General features: G+C 37.0%; 1 protein-coding gene and 1 pseudogene across 2 annotated transcripts in view; both read right to left on the bottom strand.

The window, feature by feature from the left end:
- The window catches only part of LOC143257646 (synaptogenesis protein syg-2-like), a 46,917-nt gene extending 40,035 nt beyond the window's left edge, over nt 1-6,882 (bottom strand). Inside the window, exons 1-4 of the mRNA XM_076516690.1 lie at nt 6,826-6,882; nt 6,278-6,449; nt 4,965-5,132; nt 297-587 (exon numbers count right to left, since the gene is read on the bottom strand). Of these exons, the coding sequence (XP_076372805.1) occupies nt 297-587; nt 4,965-5,132; nt 6,278-6,449; nt 6,826-6,882 (688 nt within the window). The remainder of the gene's footprint in view (nt 1-296; nt 588-4,964; nt 5,133-6,277; nt 6,450-6,825) is intronic.
- A 306-nt stretch (nt 6,883-7,188) lies between these two features.
- LOC143255373 (irregular chiasm C-roughest protein-like) overlaps nt 7,189-20,874 on the bottom strand; it is a 124,566-nt pseudogene continuing 110,880 nt past the window's right edge. The window contains exons 4-5 of the transcript XR_013030573.1: nt 13,869-13,990; nt 7,189-7,276 (exon numbers count right to left, since the gene is read on the bottom strand). The product of XR_013030573.1 is annotated as an irregular chiasm C-roughest protein-like (transcript). The remainder of the gene's footprint in view (nt 7,277-13,868; nt 13,991-20,874) is intronic.

The following is a 20,874-nucleotide window of genomic DNA, read 5'->3' as shown; positions in this document are numbered from 1 at the left end:
TTATAAAACTTCTTAGTAAATTTAGACTATTTAATTTGAGCTACCAATCATCTAACACCTAAAAATTCTCAGTAGATTTAGAGGTATTTAACTGCATACCACGAATATTCTCCAATCGTTTTGATTAATACCGTTAATTATAACCTCATAATTTTAGCTGTTTATCCTCTAATACTATAATTTTATTCGAAGAATTATTAAATTAATGATATTTTTGCTTTTGGACCTCTAAATCACTTTTTGTTTCGAAATACTGCAAACCTATACCACTGATTAGAAATAACATTCTAACTTACAGTGGACGGAGAGTGTTACAAAGGCCGACATGGTTTGGTGCATGAGGCGACTGGACGCCTCACACCGGTAAACAGCTTTGTGATCGGCAGCGGAAACTGTGAACCTCAAGATGTTGGTGGTTTGACCGGAACTTGTTGTGTAGCTAGCATCCAGCTGGTGACCAGACCTAAACCAGATCAGTTGAGCTGGGGGATTTCCACCGTTAGATATGCAGGATAACGAAAAGGGTTGTCCCTTTACCAATACTTCACCTTCTCTATATCCTGATATGATCGGAGCGCCTGGGGGATCTGAAAAAACAAGAAGTGATGAGGAAAATGTAGAACGAACTAGTTTCTGGTTAAAAAATAAAGAACGTCACAAGAATAAACGTTTGTGCCTGTCCTCAGATTGTATTATGTTCACTGAGATTCACGACTTTAGAGGAAAGTAAAAACGATCATAAAATATTCTTTGGTAACGATATGTACGAGCTTTTAGAAGGGTGTTCCAGAAGAAACGGGATTGTGTTTAGTTAAGTTTGATTGCATTTCAGCATTACGTCACACAATGGGCTATTTTTGTTCTGTTCAGCACGGGCATCAAAACCAGACTTATGGCTCAGTAAGCCTGTAGACATACTAATAAGCAATTGGGGGAGGGGTAGAAGAGACATCCATCATGAGTAAAAATTGACTGTTAATGGACAGAATTAGCAGATTAATATTCATCTGCTGCTATTATATACTACATGGCTGATCAAGACCCTTAATGTTTGCCAGATAACCATTGTAAATGAGAAGTTCAGATTATCAGTGTTTTGTCATCTATATATAGCCTTGGCCTAGCACTCCATGACATTCCTGTTTCTGGACAAAGCATCTAGAAAATTGGTTCTACCCAATTGAATTGTTAGAAACATTCCTTCATTTCGTTATAATTGTATAAAGAAGCTAAAAGAAAGATAGAAATAAGTTGTATTCACCGGAAATTATGTTAAAAGGTGATTTCTGGTTGCAAAATTGCAAGTTTAGTATGATACGAATCCTATTTCTTTCTTATCATACCTCATGTCATTAAGGCTGAGCAAGGAGATTTCTAATTCTATAACATTTTGCTGTATAAAAATTATGTAACAAATCAAAAAATAATTATATAAAATAATAAAAAAGATGGTAAGTTTTAATTTGAATAATACGTTTACACCCAAATCAGACTTTGATCACAGTGAATAATTTAAAAACTATATCGAAAAGTTTAGTTGTCAACAATGTCATCATTATAACACTGTATTAATTTCACCTCATGTTGATTACAAAAAAATGCTATCTTTTTTCTTTTATTTCAGGGATTTAATAAAACGTTCATATTTAATGTCATGGAAAAAATTATGACGTGTGGTGAAAACTGTTGGATATTTCTTATCACGACCCGGTTAACATTTTCTGGCTTAATATTATATGTATAGTAAAAAGAATATACATGTTTGAGTTTAAGCTATATTACTAGGTTGTATTAACGCAGTACCACACAACTCCAAAAGTTCTCAAGATAAATATTGGTAATTTAAAATATACAAATTCATACGCAACTGTTTAAACCACAACAAATATGTAATAAAAGGATTTTCATTTCTTCACTGGCCGAACACATTGCAGAAACAAGTAACTTAATAACAATGGCATAAAACACTAATTTTAAATGAACGCAATAAAATAATTGAGTTTTGAATAAAGGTTCTGTTGAAAATTTTTGTTGTAAATGTAAATTAAATAATTTATTAATTAGAAATGAAGGGTTGACTGGCGATAGAGCTGAATTTTGAAAGAAAATATTGAATTCGTATGTGCAGTATTCATGTCAACTGTGAATTAAAGTGTGTGTGTGTTCTCATAGCAAAACTACATCAGGCGATCTGCTGTATGTCAACTGAGGGGAATCGAACCCCTGAATTTAGTGTTGTAAATCCGAAAACTTACCGCCGTCCTAGCGGGGGAAAATTACAGTGAGTCTGACCATTCCTAGATAAAAATCGTATGTTCGTGTAGATATTTGCTCCTAATGATGGTAGCGGAAAGTATAAAACATGTGGAGACGATTGTAATTTTTAAAAATTTTATGAAATGTTGTTTTCCCTGTATTTTTAAAATGAATAAAATGCTTTATACGCACATGTAGGAAGTTAGTTCAAAATAGCAAAAACAAACGGAGAAGTCACATGTAACCTCAAATAAGCACTAAAGGTAATGAATGGGTTTGTTTTGAATTTCGCGCCAAGCTACACGAGGGCTATCCGTGCTAGCCGTCTCAAGTTTAACAGTGTAAGACTAGCGGGACAGCAGCTAGTCATCCCCACCCGCCGTCAACTCTTGGGCTACTCTTTTACCAATGAATAGTAGAATTGACCGTTACATTATAGCGCCACTACGGCTGAAATGGCGAGCATGTTTGGTATGAGTGGGATTCGAACCCGCGACCCTCGGATTACGAGTCGAATGACTTAACCATCTGGTCATGCCGGGCCGAAGGTAAGGAGCATTTACTAAAGTTTTAGTAAAGATTTATAATTCAAATCAAATATAACCTGAAGAAAACACTAACAGTTATTAATGATCTCATTGAGGTTTATGTTAAAAAGTAACATACAACCTCAAGTAAACACTAGAAATAAACAACAATAAATAACCTGTTGTGAAGAGTGTGAAACACCCGTTCCAGGCAGTAAAATCAAACGGATAAGTCATATATTATATATGTATTAATGAAATTAAATGAATAAACAAATTCACGAGGAAGAACCGCGTTAAAAACAGAAAATCCAATCTCTAATTAATTTTATATTATAATCACGAAAAAGGAATCTTAGGGTACAAGCTACAAGATGGGATTATAAAATGAGGGAAATTCTATTAAAGATTACTAAAAATGTTTAGTTAAAAATAAGGCTATCTAAGAACTGGGCACTACTTTATAGAGATGTACACTTAAGCCGCATATAAAAGAACGACAGTTACAGTAAACTATCACTTTGCTGATGTCGTGTTAATTAGTGCCTCTACCATATGAGGGGCATGAATGCTAACTTCAAGAGGTAAGTTTTATCTTACTGACCCCCAAATGGCAGTACCTTATTTTAATTTTTATCTCTTTTCTTCTTGCTTTTTCATCTTTCTATGTTTGACTTTTACTTACTCTAACTTGGGAGAGCAGTCATCTTCCTACAACTGTCTGCAAGCAGTAAAGGATGATATAGATGTGGAGCGTTGTGGGCTTGAGCACCCACATCTTGCTCTCCTAATTTCGAATTTTCTTATGAGAGACAAGCGAATTGGAGGGTAAGACTGATGGAGGGATATCCCCAACATAATGTGTCCTACTTCTGAAGTCACTTCCAAAATCTAGGATACATTTTATAATCCCACGTTATAGCTTGTACCCTAAGATATCCTTTTTAAAACAAAAATGCGAAGCGTATTTAAAAATAAAAAAAAATATTCATGTTAATGTGTTTTGGTTTATGGCTTAAATATTTTATGGATATATATATATATATATCCTCGAATAAGCAGTAACAAATACTCATGCTGTCCTAAAGGTTTATATTTAAGTGAATTAATTAGGAAAAATCATAACTCTTAAACCAAACATGAAATAAATCCAGTAAACTTTATAATCTATAATCCTACTCTTTTATTACATCTAAACGACTATGAAGTTAATCATGAAGGTTTGTAAATATAAAAATACTTAATTATATACCTCGTTACCACGCGTTGCTTTTTCTCTTGCTTATACTGTAGAATATATGGTATTAATGTGCCGTTATTTTAATTATTAAAACTAATTAGTTCATCAGGGTAAAGTGTATATATACCTTATTACACAAAACTAATTTGTCAGGGATATTATTTTGCTGTCTATATAAAGCTCTGTGAATATTTCAGAACCATACTAAAGTTTTATGATTCATCTTAATGAGCTATGAAGAAGTTAAACATGCTTCAATTAAATTCGCTAATCAGACGTAGTCATTTTAAAAATATCAGAAAAAAAAAGGATATCACTATTACTTATCCATGTATAAGTTGATGGCAGTTAAACCCAAGTGCAGAGTTGTTATTAATCACCAATAAATTAAAATTGAAATTTCTCTTTTTTTATTTCTCATACTCCTTACAAACTTTATGTAATTAGATAATGCAAGCAAAGAAACAATAAATATACATTGTACTCCAGCTCTATAAAACTGTTGTTCTTTATCCATTTATTCTTTTAATGGAACTTTAAGACAAACATGTCTTAACGTATGTTCTATTAAATAAATATATTAGAGGTATGGCATTTCACATTTTTAGGGTACATGTTTAGTAAGGCCATGTATAATGACTGGTGGAAAAGAGTGCTAATTTCATTTCCTTGTTTTTATTAGAACCTCCAATGAAAATGGAATATTACAGTAAACCTTCTGCTATTAGGCAGCTTAGTTTCGGATACGCAGCTTTGTAAGTAAGTTTCAACAGTAATTTTTAACAGAACATTCTAAAATTTATTATTCCGAATCTCTTTCAATACGACAGTATTATATATGTTTCAAATTCAAATACATTTGACACTTCAACCGTTTTGAGATATAGAAAAATAATACCTTTCAGAATGAAGTTCAGAAACAAAAAATATTACATACTTACAAAGGACACTTAAGGTAACAGATGATGTCCAAGGCTTAGCTAGTGCTGAATGGTCAGCTTCACACATGTACGTTACTTCATCATCATCCATTTTGGGATACAGTGTCAAGATACTTAGCACTGTCTTAAGTTTCTCGTTTCCTTTCTGAAGGAAAGTTTTAGCAGCATCTATTTAAAGTTAGGAACAAGAAAATGCTCATTAGTCTAGTTTTCTGCATAAATAAATCAATAAATTTTTGATGATATGTGAATTGAGCTGCTCAAACATGTGATCATCATTCAGAGAGCACTAGAGATTTGTATAGATGTACTCTAGTTATTAAGGAATATAACATTTCTTAGAAAGAGAGAAAACACGATTAAGTAAAAGCGATGTGTCAAGGGCCATGTGCGATGTTCTGGGTTCGAAGAAAGTAAATGGAAAAAAGGAATTAGAAAGATATTGAGTGTCAAAAGATTTGATGTTGTTTTTAAGAGAGAATATATATAACATTATTACTTGGATTTCAAAACAAGAGGGGCCCGGCATGGACTAGCGTGTTAAGGCGTGCGACTCGTAATCTAATGGTCGCGGGTTTGCATCCCCGTCGCTCCAAATATGCTCGCCCTTTCAGCCGTGGGGGCGTTATAATGTGACGGTCAATTCCGCTATTCGTTGGTAAAAGAGTAGCCCAAGAGTTGGCGGTGGGTGGTGATGACTAGCTGCCTTCCCTCTAGTCTTACACTGCTAAATTAGGGACGGCTAGCGCAGCCCTCTAGTAGCTTTGCGCGAATTTCAAAACAAACAAACAAACAAAACAAGAGAATATTTAAACTTACTAAAATAACCAACTCAGTTAATATCTGCAAAAGGGCTTCATTCAGAGAATGATGAATTGTAGTAACAACGAGACAAAATATGGCAAGTAAAGTATATTAATTGAAAATCGATAGAAATTATAACTGTATTCAAACCGTTTTTTCTATAGTGTATAAAACTTTACATACTGCAGAGAATGTGCCTGCCTGGATTTAAAAAAAAAAAAATCTAGAAACGTTCGGTAAGAACGCATAGAACAGTGTTACAGTAGAATAGTTGGCACGAATACATCTAATTAGTTATATTGGACATACCGCTCGGTGCGAGCCAGAAAACGTAAGTACAAAGAATGGTATACGTGTTTCCATCAATCTGGAATTACGGAAAACACGTTCCTTCAAATGAACAATAAAATGAAAAAAATCCGTGACATGTGTATGTTTAAAATTATACTTTCGAAAGAAATGAATTTCGAAAGCAGAACAGAACATATATATAATCACAAAACACTCACCAGGAATTACTTCCACTCTGTTTCGATACCACTTTAAACGAGATGGTGGTTTACTGTGGTGGGCGCTGCACGTTAAATTAACACGTTCTCCTTCTTTTATACGAAGTATTGCGTGCCCTGGTCTACCATTAATTGTAAGCTTATTCGGAGGAACTAGGTTGATGAAGAAATCCTATATGAGCTCAGTTTGGACAAAAACATAGAGATAAACAAACAACAAAAATAAGCCTATCTCCTTATAAGGAATATTATCTGGCGATCGACGTATCTAAGACATACGAATCTAATGTAAAACAAAACGTGAATCGAATTTAATGTTCAAATTGAACAAAAGTGTTAGAGTTTAAAGTAATTGCTGTTTACATGCTTGATGAAAATAAAAATAATTTTTACCACCTTGTTAAGTATAATTATCACATTCACAAAATGTAATAATTACTGTAATCTTTTTTTTTTTTTTTTAAAGAAAAATGTGGAATTTTATAAAATTTGACCTAACCTGGCCAATTATAATAACAGTAAGACTAGTTATTTTATTTCTGTTTTACCATAACATTCAAGGTAGGGTAATGTACTGATCTTGTCTGGTTTTGTTTGTCATTCATCGAATGATAATTTCATCAAGTACTGAGATAAAGAGGGTTATGAATTATTAGACACACATAAATGTTTTTTGTGATAAAATGTCAAGGTCGTAATAATTATATATTAATATCTGTTGCTATTTGACCTACCGTTTTAGATCTAGTGTTTTAAAGTTGAAAGAAGAAGCAACTTTTCATAAATATGACCACTTCTGATTGTTATATATTTTATGATTAAAATTGTTATATCCCTTAATCTTGAAATTAAGTAATGTACCAAAAATTTGACAAATATACTTCCTCAATTATGTAATATTTTGCCTTGATAAATAATCAAAAATCCTTCTGTCTACCTACCTAGTACAGTGAGTTCTGCCCCGGCCCTTATAGGTCCTTCGTTAGGAGCAGGTCCAACCTGAAAAAAAAAACGAAAACGGAAACACATCAACCGAGGTCTGGAACCTTCCGTATTGGGTCTTGAACCACACCAGCTGGAGTTTAAGTCTGGTTTATTTGACACGTGAGAGTGCCGAATATATAGTTAGTGATGAATAACTCAAACTAAATTAAGACCTCTATCACAGAAATGGCCTTATGATTCTGAGATGTAAGTAACTCTGTCACTTTATTAGGAACTTATTATAAAGCTAAAAGAAATTAACTCGTTCTTAGAACTTCTGAAAATAAAATAAGCATACTCATCGTGGCAACACACCTATTACTAAGTATAAAGGAATAAAAGTAATTTATCTGTTCGTCTAAGTTCTCCTAAGAACGTACATTTTCATTCCACAATAGATTTTACACACACCCACACAAACAATATGTTCACTACATGCTTTAAGACGGACAAAAATAAGTATCACAAAAATAAGCAAAATATTTTGTTAGTACCTACATCTCATAGAGAAAATACAAATTTATATTTTATGGATATGAAACGATAAAACTGAAAAACCTAAAAAGGTGGAGCAAATAGGCCACATAGTGAAGATATGTATAGTGTGCATTTCAATACATAATGGCAGGACATCGGATAAAGAGACACTCTTTATATAGCTGGTTGGTTCGTTTGGTGTTTCATGGCGCAAAGCAACTAGGCTATCTGCGCCAAACACCCGGTAAAAAGTTAAAATTAAAGTAAAAATATTAAAATCCGTAAAAGGAGATTAAGGTAAAGCAAAACAAAGTTTAATTTTTTACTTAAAAACATAAATAGCATTAAATTCAATTTTTATATCTAGTCTACAGTAGTAAGAGAAAAACTACAGTAACAGAAGTTGTAAAGGACTTTCTGTAGCATAATTATAATTATCATAACTCACCAAGATGACTAACAGCTAACTTAAAAGGTCAGCGTTAATCGCCTGAAGTTGGCCTTTCTAGTCCTGGTTTCGAGTTATTTGACATTACAGCCATTTTCTAATTTCAAATCAAACTAGATGTACTTTCATTCTTAATAGGGAATCACATTAAAAAAGGTATAATGTATACATTAAAAAAACTTATTTAGCATTAAAAAGATTAATGGCCTTTAAAATACTAAAAACGTTTCTAAGGTGGACAGTGTCACCATCGCCAATAACACTGTCTAACATTACGGAAAACCTTGTGACAAAACATGTTTAAAATTGTTCCGTCGTTGAGAGTCATAACGACGGCAAGACAGTAAAATGTAGCTTATTGTGACCAGATTGTTACACAGATAACACGTTGGTGCATAAGTCCATGATAAAAAAAAACAATGAGTTAAAAAACTGTGACCAATGTGTAGTGTAGTTAGAACAACTTTCTCGTTCCGATCGTTACGGAAGGAAGTTCAAAAGAGGGTTTTATTCGGAAAACTTGTTGTCACGTTGCTCACTCCAAGTCGACTGCCAACTGGCACAGAGCCGAGCCTTGAATACAGGACCATAATCCATGTATGGAACAGGTACAGCAGTGATAGTGCCAGAGCAAATAGATTTAGCTGCGGGATCGGCGAGCCCGTTCCCGCAAATACCAACGTGGCTTGGTATCTAGAAAAACTGGACAAAAATAGATGTTAAAGAGAAATGAACCAGTTGGTTTTGAATATGTGCGGGAACAGGGTGAGAACAACGTGACGCAATTCCACGGCCAGTATGGAACTAAGTGAGTCAGTATAAATAGTGCAATTTGAGTACTGCTCAGCTTCTATGTGATCCAGGGCAAGAGAAATGGCGTACAGTTCAGCAGTGAACACAGACTCTGTAGAGTGGATTCTGTGTGCAACCACCAAACCAAAACAAACCACACCAGAGAGCCTACAGAGTCGCCTGATTTCGAATCATCTGTATAAATAGGAATGATAGGATGGTTTGAAAGATGTTCAGCAAATAACAGACAGTATTTCCAATCGGGAGTGTCTGCTTTTCTCAAATGACTTAAAGACAGGTCACATTTGGGGACTATAATAAGCCAAGGGGGATGAGCTGACCAGTGAATACAGCAATGCTATCCAAGGACAGACCCAATCCATCCAACTGCGCCTGGAAACGAAGGCCAAATGGACCAATGGCAGATTGTCCGTTCTGAAAAAATCATGGCCCACCAAGGAAGGAAAACAAATCTCAGGTGGGATGCTGTGGTAAGGATGGAAGTTTCGAAACACACAGTAAAAGCAGTTGCAAACAGCTGAGGTGTAGAGGAGATTCATGAGACTCTGTGTATAAGCTATGAACTGGGGAAGTGCAGAAAGCCCTGGTGCAGAGTCGAAGTCTCTGATGATAAATGGGTCCAGCATCTTCAAGCCAGAGGTCCTGGCAGAGCCATAGGCCAGTGATCCATAGACTAGTTTCGATCGATATATCTTTAGCATAGAACATCGATTTGCTCCCCAAGTGGTGGAAGAGAGAGCACGTAGGATGTTCAGTCCCCTTGTTTATTTGACTCGTAGCTGCTTGATGTGTGGTATAAATGACAGTTTACAGTCAAAGATAAACCCAAGACTTGGTCTCAGGATCCACGGGTAGCAAACCTTCACCGATTCGGAATTCAGAATCAGGGTGAATACCCAGTTGGCAGCAAAAGTGCATACAAACGGTTTAAAAAAGAGAGATGTTAAAACCGTTTGCTGTTGTCCACGTCAGTAAATGATTGAGGGCAGACTGCAGTTGCTGCTCAATATATCTTATGTTCAACGACTGACATAGAGCCCGTTTGGAACAGTAAGAGGGAGTTGTTCAGTAATGGCATTAATTTTTATACTGAAGAGTATGACACTCAAAACACAGCCTTGAGGGACTACAAGTTCCTGTATAAAAAAAACGAGAAAGTGTGACCCACATGAACTTGGAATCACTTATCCATTAAAATTATTTTAATGTAACGCATATAAATGGAGATCTCACAATATGCCATAACTCTCCACGTTGTATCATAAGCCTTCTCAAAGTTAAAAAATATTAATACAAGATGTCCTTTGAGAAAGGCTTCTCTGATTGAGGTTTTAAATCAAATTAAGTGGCCCACAGTGTAGCGCTTTCATCAGCGAGTGTGGGTGGGCAAGAGGAGGCTGTTTGATTCGAGAAAACAAACAAGACATGCTTTAATCTCCCTCTCTAGGCCCTCACATGGACAACACGTCAAAGCAATTGAACAGTAGTTTGAACGAATCTTGGGATCCTTCCCAGGCTTAGAGAAAGTTAGAACAATAGCCTGGCGCCAGGCATCAGGAAGACATTTTCCTGCTAGATACAGTTTAAAAGAATCAGAAGAATAGCAAAAGAAGCAGGAGACAGATGGCACAACATCTCGTAGTGTATATCATCAGGTACAACCAATGTACTGCCAGATCAATGAAAGGCCAGTTTGAGTTCCTCCAGTATAAAGGGGCGATTATAGCAATAAAGACAATCAGCTCAAATCAAGAGGAAAGAGGTGATCACTCTGCCAGAGTGATGACTAAGAAGGTGGAGCAAAGCAAAGGTGCTTTATACCAAGAAAAACTTCCACTGAGAGTATCAGCGATGCTCTGAGAATCATCTAGTTCCTGGCCATCAGAAAGCAAGATTAAAAGGGGGACAGAATTATACAGCACACTGACCTTTCGAATCTTATCCCATATGATTTTGAAACTGATGGTAGAAGAGATGCTAGTTGTGAACTTAATCAAAGATTCCTTCTGGCTTTGAAGTCTCTCCTGCTGAGCATGCACACAAGCCTCTTGGAAAGCAATGCAGTATGAGAGTGTGGGGCACCTATGAAAAGTATATTAGGCTCGTTTTTCAGCCTTCTGTGCCATGTGGCAGGCAAGATTCGGCCACGGACGAGGATATCGTGAGAAACGTTTCGAGGTTTAAGGAATACATTGAGCAGCCACTTGTATAATACAGTCAGTCACTGCTGCCACGCATACATATAGTGATAGCTTACAGACGATGGTAGGATCAAGATCTACGAGAGCAACGAAAGAAAGCCAGTTGGCTTGATCCAGTTTCCATTAGAGCACACAGGTCGGGTGGCATCGACCACGGCCAGTCTCTCTCAGAATGACAGGAAAATAACCACTGCCTTGTGGATTACTGTGAACCTTCCATAAGAAGTAGAAGAATAGTGAAGGGGAGCAAATTAAGAGACAGATAGCAGTAAAGGACTGACTAGGTGTATGAAAATAAGTATAATAAGCAGTACTGAAAAATAGTAAGGTTGTGATCTGAGATCATATGCTCTACAGAGCGACCCCTCCCATCCATATCAGTACCTTTCCAGAGGAAATTATGTCCATTAAAGTTCCCAAGGATTAGAAAGAAAGACATCAACTATTCAACAAGAGCATCAAGGTCTGATTGATCATAGGTCTCTTCAGGAGACAGGTAGAGAAAACAGTGATGGTAAGACCCAAGGAAACACAGATGGTTATCGCCTCCATGGGTGTATCGAGTGACAAAGACAGGGTGAGCACGTGCTGATCAACCAACAGTACCACCCCTCCATGTACTCATCCATAACATAACCTGTCATTTCTGTACAAAGAAAACTTCTGAAAAGTGACTATATTGGCAGGTTTCAGAAATATTTCCTGTAAGGAAAGATATACAGAATGGTAAGAAGAAGTCAGTGTTTTGATCTCATCCAGATTATAATGTGAACCTCGACAGTTCCCCATTGTATCAAAGTGGTCATTTTTATTTATGTGTAGGCGAATTAGGTGAAGATTCCTTCTGTTCTGAAAATGTCTTTTTATCTTTATGTAAGGAAGGTCTATCGACCTCTAGGTCAATTGAGCAGGTCTATTTTGGTGGAATAGGATTCCAGCGACTGAGAACGTGAACGAATGATTGTTTTGCATACTGTAGCAGGAGAAGAAGACGTACCCGAGGAAATGCCCGTACCCAGAACCAAAGTAAGTGGATATCGTGGTTTGCTAGAATGAACGTTAAGGACAGAGATGGGTGTTGAAGTTGATTCATCAAGTTTCTTAACCATGTCGGTCATAAGACTTTTCATATTGTTTGAGAATGATTCTTTTGGAGGCACAGTGAGTTCTGTCTGCACTTTCACTGTAGTAATGGAAAGCAGTGCAGGAACATACGTCTGAGGTGAAGTAGTGGACAGTAACTTTCGAGCCACAGGGTAAGTAATGTTTAGAGTGGTTTTCAAATGCTACACCTATTTTTCTCTCAATCACTTAGGGCAAGAACAAAAGTAGGATGGGTGAGAACCATTACAATTAAGGCATTGAGATATTGTTTCACACTCATAGGCATCTTGGTTCTTCCCACTGAAACGAGCATTTGTCTAGGAACCACGACATAATATCTTTGACTGACCAAACCATTGACATTGGAAACATCTAAGAGAGTTTAGAATATATGTCTGTACCCTGGAATTAAGATAACTTGCCTTGATGGCGGCAGGTGAATACAGTAATGGAAATGTTAAAATGAGGACATTGTTCGGCATCATAATTTCATCTTTGCGAGTGGAGATGCACATCACTGCAGAAAATCCTTGGGTGAAGAAATTAGCAAGAATCTTTGACTCGAGGATACACTTGAAATACATCTCAAAAATAACTCGTCGTGACGAACTCAAAGTAGCATGGGGGTAACCTCAACAGGTATATCCTCAATGACCTTCGAATGCAAGAGATTTTGACTTTGTTTTGGAGTGAATGTTTCTTCTAAGATGTCCGAGAATGCAGCTTCTTACTGACTTAGAACAGCCAGCAAGCCCTACCAGTCCGTACTGAATAAAATAGGGAGATATTTGTCCTAAATGTTTGTCTGAAAGAGAATGTAATATAATAAAATGAAGTACAAGCATTACAGATATTGAAAATTGCTGCTCAGAATCTTCAAGACATGGTCGTTTATTTAAGTTTTTATTCTGGGGATCCACAGTACCAAAAGAATATTTTGGTGCCCACTGACCCCACCAACCATGGAGCCCTACGAGGGGAATCATTACAACTCCAAACAAGTACACTGCACCAACGCCATGGTTTCGTGAGCATTATACCCAAACACCAGCATCAGATTAATGTCCACAACACCTGTTGAGAACATTCAAAACTGATATTTGGTTGACCCTAGCCCAAATAGACCAGTCGGCTGATCCTAGGAGGCCACCCCAAGACCGCCCGTGTACAGGAATTCAAGGCCAAAGTGGTGTGTTAGGATTGGACCGTTCAACCACCGGGATCCTCTTCTCCCCTTAACGAGTCGCCATGCACAGCAAATATGTACTGGAATCCATACCGAGGGGCTCTTGATATAGTTGAAAAATATATAAATCGGAAATTAAGTGAGTAATTCATTTGATGTGTCTTGGGCTAAGCCTAATATTTCAGGAACAACAACACATTCACTTACGAAAGATAAATATTTGTCAGTAAACTTGTAGTTTTACAAGATTACGTTGACGTGTACATTATAATATATAAGTAAAACTAGACTGGTTTATATTTAGTAAAAGAAATAGACAGAAGCCAATTATCTGATCATTTTATTCCATTATAGTGTTCCTATTGTAAGCTTACTGACCTGACATTGATATTTTCCTTCATCTTCTAGTGTCGTATTTGATATACGCAAGTTGTATATTCCCTCTCCTTTATCTACCATCATTGAATAGCGTTTAAAACCAGGAATTGCTGGATCAAAACCTAAGGAAATAATAACTTTGCAGTAGAACTTTAGACGTAATGTAGAGAAAATAAGCTTTTAAACATTAGCATAAATATTATTTTAGGATATCTTATAACTGCTTTGTTGAGGTTCATGGAGAAATACATTTCTAGAAAATCAAAATTGAATGACAGCTTTTATCTATGGACAAGATATGGAATTAAGATGATTTAGAAGTCTCATTACATTGTTAAACTCAATGTTGCCAGCCCAGACATATGATGGTACAGCTTGACAATAGCCATGCAGCATAGTTTTTCCATTACAAAGAACTCCACCTCAAGTCTGTTATTTCCCAAGCCCACCATTCCTCCTTTTCTGCTTTCCATGTTCCAAGCACTATTTTTACAATATGATCGTAAAGAAATTCAGAAGTATTGCGTACGATGACTTGACCAGTATGTTTTAATATGGAATGCATGAATACCACTTTCTGTATCCTGCTGTTTCAGTTAATTTAAAATGGATCTGTCGCGGAAGCAGCTTACGTACTTGTACCTCATGTAACTTTTTTTAGATATCTCATCCGACTAATCTCATCCTTTCATTTAAAATTCTAAACTCCAATTCGAGCACTTATGATCCGAGTACATGAATATTTAGCTTTGGAGATATTTTTTACATATTCTTCCTGAAAGCGCTACATTTTAGATAGGGTTAGCTATTATGAAATGTTAAATACTGTCAAAATTTATTTCTGATACATTCAGTTTTACTGCAACTTTATATTTGCTGTGGATGTCACCTGACTTGGTAATTTTTTTGTTGATGCTTGCCGTTTTATGGCGCAAAGCAACTATACACTTCAAACAACTGGTAAAAATAACAGTGAAAGTATTATAAAGTCTAAAGGGTAATTAGGTTAAAACAAAAACAGTGGCCTAACGTTGAATAAAAACCGAAATAGAATTAAAAATTCCAAATGTCTTAAAAATTAAAATCAGTTGTAAGGTGGACAGTGTCACCATCTCCAAGAACACTGTCCAACGTGAGGGGTGAAGCTACGGTAAAAACATGATTAAAATGGTACCGACGCTCATGGTTGTAACAACGACACGACAGAAAATGTGAGTTGTTGTGACTTGAGTATCATATAAACCATACAATGGTGCATCAGTTCCAGATAAAAGAAAAACTACGAGTTAAAAACTGTGACCTATACATAGCATACTTAGGACAACTTGATCCTTATGGAAAAAAGACTAAGTCCAGTGGAAAGTTTTATCTGGAAAAACTTCTTACCACGTTTCTCACTTCACGTCGACTTCCAAATGGTGCGTAGCCGAGCCTTGAATGCAGGGCCGTAATCCATGTATGGAATAGGCACGGCAGTAATAGTATCAGAGCATACAGGTTTAGCTATGGCGTCAGCAAGCTCGTTCCCGTAAATACTAATGTGGTCTGGTATCTAGAAAACTGAAAAGTATATTACAAAGAGAAATGGGGCAGTCGGTTTTAAATATTGACAAGAATATGGTGATAAATAATGTGAAGCGATTCCAGATCCAGTAGAGAGCTAAGTAAGTCAGTATAAATAGTGCAGTTCGTGCACTGCATAGCTTTTTGGAGGTCCATGGAAAGAGAAATGGCGTACAATTCAACAGTGAACACAGAAACTGTTGAAGGGATCCTGTGTGCAACCACCAAATCACAACAAACCATGACAGAGCCCACAGTCACCTAATTCGAAACCATCCATACAAATGGGAATGAAAGGATGGTTAGAAATATGTTCGTCAAATAGAAGATGGCGCTTTCAATCGGGAGTATCCATATTCTTCAGATGACTGAAAGAAAAGTAACATTTGGGGATGATAATAAGCCATGATTGGATGAGCTAATCTGTGGAGACAGCAACCTCATCGAAGTACAGACCCAATTCAGCCAACTGTGACAGGACTGGTTACAAAGGCTAAAAGGAACAATGGTTACTGACTCTTCTGAAAAAGCATGGTCCACTGAGGAAGGTACATACAACCCCAAGTGGTATGGTATAGTAAGGATCGAAGTTTTGAAGCACACAGTAAAGAAAGTTAGAAACGATGGAGATGTGGAAGAGCTTAATAAGATTTAGTCTACAAACTATGGACTGGAGAAGAGTAAAAAGCCCCAGATGGTGAACAGGGTCCACTATCTTTAGAACCGAGGTTCTGACAGAGCCATAGACCAGAGACCCTTAGTCCAGTTTTGATTGAATGAGAGCACAACAGATCTTGAGTGTAGAACATCAATCTACTCCCAAGGAGGCGGAAGAGACATGATGGAGGATGTTCAGTGCCCTTGTACCCTTGAGGCATAGCTGGTTGATATGTGGAATGAAAAATTGGCTTACGGTCAAATAGATGCCCCTCAGGAAGCACAACTTCACTAAGATGGAGCTTGGGATTGGGGTGAACACTCCCTTGGTGGCAAAAGTTCATGCAGGCGATTTCAGAGAGGGAAAAGGTAAAACTAGTTGCTGCAGTTCACTTAAGTAAACGATTGAGGGTAGTCCAGAGCTGCTGCTCAATAAATCTCATGCCTAACGACTGATGAGATATGGAAATTGTCGACACAGAGTCCATTTACAACTGTAGGGGAGAAGTTGTCCAGTAATGGCATTAATCTTTATTATGAATAGTATAACACTCAAGATGTAACCCTGAGAGGCTCCAAGTTCCTGTGGGAAAGAACAAAAAGTGTTCATTAAATGTTTTTATAACAATGGGCAAATGCCCATGCAACTCATATGAGTAAAGGTTTCACAAAATATCATATCCCCACAAAGTATCCACAAGCTTTCTCAAGGTAACAAAAGAATCAATATGTTGTTGCTTGAGAAAGACTTCCCTGATTGACATTTCAAGTCAAATTAGGTCTTCCACATTGGAGCACTGTCATCAAAACCTACACTAGGTGAGCAAGAGAAGGTTGTTTGATTCAAGGCACCAAACAAGACGAACATTAACCATCCTAAAATCTTACAGAGACAACCTGTCAAAGCAACTGGTCGGTAGTTTAAAGGAATATTGTGATCCTTCCTCGGCTTAGAAAAAGAAGAGACAATAGCCCAGTGCAATAGTCAGGTGATATTAACAACGACCATTCTCTCTCAAAATGATCACTACCACGTGAGTTACTGTCAACCCTTCAAAAAAGTAAGAGAAAAGTGAAGGGGAGCAGATAGAGAAACCAATAGCAGTCTGACTAAGTGCTTGAAAATACGTATAAGAACCAGTATTGAAAACAAAAAAAGTTTTGAACTGCGAACATATGCTCTATGTTGCGACCCCATCCCATCAATATCAGCACCATCTGAGAGGGAATTATGTCCCTTAAAATCTCTCAGGACTAAAATGGCGACGGTAGCTGTTCAATGAGAGCATCAAGATCTTACTGATAATAGGTCTCTTCAGAAGGCAGGTAGAAAGAAAGATGTGATGGTATGACCTAATGAAACACGGATGGCTATGGCTTCTAAGTGTGTGTCAAGTGGAAAAGATAGGGCAAACACATGCTGATCGACCAGCAGTGTCACCCCTCCATGTACTCGTCCATCATGCAACCTGTCACTTCTCCCCAAAGAAAACTGCCGAAAGGTTGCTGCTTCAGCAGGTTTTAGAAACGTTTCCTGTGTGAAGACACACACACAGAGGACGATACGAATCAAATCCTTAAGATAATCTATTTTTAAATAAAAACCCCAATAGTTACATCGAATTGAAGTGGCTATTTTTATTTTTGTGGATGAGAATGGGGCGGGGAACTTTGTTTTCGACCACGTTTTTTTCTTTATTGGACAGAGGTCTATTGACCTTCATAAGTTCTTGCCCTGGGTTGAGTAGACAGGCCTCTGTCTGTAGATAAAGATTCCAGCAGTTGAGGGTGTGAAAAAATAATCGCTTTGCATCTCGGGGTTGGAAAAGAAGATGGAACTGAAGAAATGCCCGAACTCAAAGGCAAATCACAGAGCTGGTGGGGACAAAGATGAAAGTAGATATTGACTCGTCAATTCTTCTAAGAATGGAGGTCATGAGACTTTTCAGATGACTTAAAAACGACTGTGCTTGAGACACAGATAGATCTGTCTGCACTCCCACTGTGGCAGTGGGCCAGCGTGCATCAGCATATGTTCAAGATGGAGTGGGGAGCAATAACTTCTGAGTCTCTGGGCAGGGAATATTGTTCACAGTCTTCAAGCGTTGCACCCCTTTATCCTCCACCCACTTTCGGCAAGAACTAGAGTAAGAGGGGTGTAAACCACTACAATTAACACAGTGTGGTTCCAGTTCACACTCCTAAACATCGTTGTCTTTATCACCACAAAAATTAAAGAACCACAACATGATGGCTTCGAGTAACTGAACTCCTGACATTGGAAACATGTGAGAGGGCTGGGAATATGGCGGTACCTTACAATTTAGCTAACCGGCCTTGATAACGATAAGTAGCTGTTGTGTTGTAAAGGTCAAAATAAGAAAATTAGCAGGCATGATTATTCTGTCTTTGCAAGTGGAGATTCTGTACACTGCAGAAAAGCCTTAACTGTAAAAAGCAGCAAAGATCTCCCACTCCAGAATGTTCTTCAAGCCCCTCACAGCAATAACTCTTCTTGAGGAATTCAGCATAAGAAGTAACCTCAGTGGGTATATTCCCAATGTTCTTCGAATCGAACTAGGGAAGAGTTTTGTGTATTGTGATGAAGATGTTACGATCAAGATTTTTCCGGAGTACAGCAAACTTAGTGACTTGGGGAGCTAATGAACTCTTCTAATCCATTTTGAATGTAAAAGAGAACATCTTCCATCAATATTTCTCAGAAAATGAATGCAGAAATAGAAATGTTGAATCCAACCTTGACGGTGACTGTATAAAAGAGTTGTCCGTATGTGGTCGGTTTCTAATAATGTTTTTCTTTTTATTAACTTTTACTTTTCGTACATGAAAGGGGTTATCCAAAATAAGATACGAACATTTCAGTAACATTTGTCCCAACCCACTACGGAGCTCTACGAGGAGATGCACTGCAGTACAAACAAGAACATTGCAGCAACGCAAGAGTTTTTTTGAACACTATAACCAAACTCCAGTATCAGACACAATGTCCACAACACCTGTTGAGAATATCCAACACTGATACTTAATTGACTCTAGCCGAAGTGGACCAGGCAATTAACCATGGAGGCCACCCCAAGGCTGCTTATCTACAGGAATAAAAGGCCAAAGTGGTGTGTTAGAGTAAGACCCCTTAAACCACCTAGATCTTCTCAGCTTCTTCACGGGTCACCTACCACGCACGGCAAACAAGTGTGGGTGTTCTGATCCCAGTGGAGATAAATTGAAGTTACAGAATCCTCTTCGGAAGGTTCCCTCACCACGTACAGAAATCCATCTCAAAGGGTGTGACATTCTTATTCAAAACCATTTTAATATAACGTGCTTACGGATCTACGTAAAAGAAACTTCTCATTTTGTCCAGATAAATGTGTATTAACAAACCTAATATTGTAGAAATTAGTTTGCTAAAAAACCTAATTATTCAATGTAACTTTTATAAGGTAGGATTAGTTCGTGATGTTTGAAAAAATACTTTTATGGATAAGACAAGATGTGAAAAGTATACAACTACTTTGGAAAGAAAGAAAAATAATCCCCAAGAATGATGGGTTTAATGTTAAGACTATCTCTGAGCAACAAAACAAGAAGTTCAGAAAAATCAGATAGGTATTTGTAACCATATAAATTTCGTGACACTGGAAAATACAGCAGATGGGTTTAATAAATATTTAATTCGTATTATACAGATGGAGCGATGCTGCAGATTAATGAACTTATTTGCTAATTATTCCAGATCATAAAATTTAAAATCTAGTTTAAATAGTACATATGACTAGATATTACAGACATGACAGAGTAATTTTAAAACTTGATATCAGTCTTAAGTATTTATACTGTAAAATATTCCTAACTCGCTTGTTTTGATACTTACAGTTTTAGGTGTTATATGTTAAGACTTTATTATTATTACAGTTCTGTGTAATAATATTTTCGATGGCTGTGAAAGCGCTGAAATAAAGCCGAAAGCAACCTAATAATTAGTTGTCACACCACGTGGTTCTCGTCAAGTCATCATAAGATGAAAGATGGCGCTTCACGTACTCACTGAGACCGTACAAATGTCGTAAAAGTTAATATTCGGTCTAAAAAGAATACCAGTCTTCCATTTAAGGGCTGCTAACAGAGGCGGGTTTCGAGTGCTTTAGAGCTAAATTCAACAACAACAAAAAAAGCGAAAACACGTGAAATGAAAGTATAATATTAAGTGTGTGTGTGTATTTTCTTACAGCAAAGTCACATCGGTTATCTGCCGAGTTCACCGAGGAGGATCGAACGCTACTTTTGCGTTGTGAATCCGTAGACTTACCGCTCTACCAGGGGAAGGGGGTCATTAAGTAGGTGATGTAAAAACTACATCAAAATCTTTGTAAATAGTAACTATTAACCACGAGACACACAACACGTCTGGACCCTTTATCTAGTATTAATTGAAATGTCATGCCTGTAGGTCGACTTGTGTTATGTGCTTTTTTTTTCTGTATAATTACTTTAGCAGTTTACATGAAAACATAATATTTATATTTCTAAATATCGACAATAATTCATGTAGTCTGACTCGGCCTGATGGTTAAGAGATCGAAATTCAACTAGAAACACGCTTTCCTTATCAGTCGTGGAATCGTTATAGTGTGGATGTCAATACCAACACTTATTCGTAAAAAGTACCCAAGCAATGGGTAATGTTGACCAGTTGCCTTTCCCATAGCTTATCACTTCAAAGTTAGGCAATTTTAGCACAGAAAAAATTAGGAACGGCTAACGTAGA

This window comes from Tachypleus tridentatus, chromosome 7, assembly GCF_004210375.1.
Source record: "Tachypleus tridentatus isolate NWPU-2018 chromosome 7, ASM421037v1, whole genome shotgun sequence".
Classification (NCBI taxonomy): domain Eukaryota; kingdom Metazoa; phylum Arthropoda; class Merostomata; order Xiphosura; family Limulidae; genus Tachypleus; species Tachypleus tridentatus.
The sequence above is the reverse complement of the archived record's forward strand: the minus strand, read 5'-3'. Positions and strand labels throughout refer to the sequence as shown.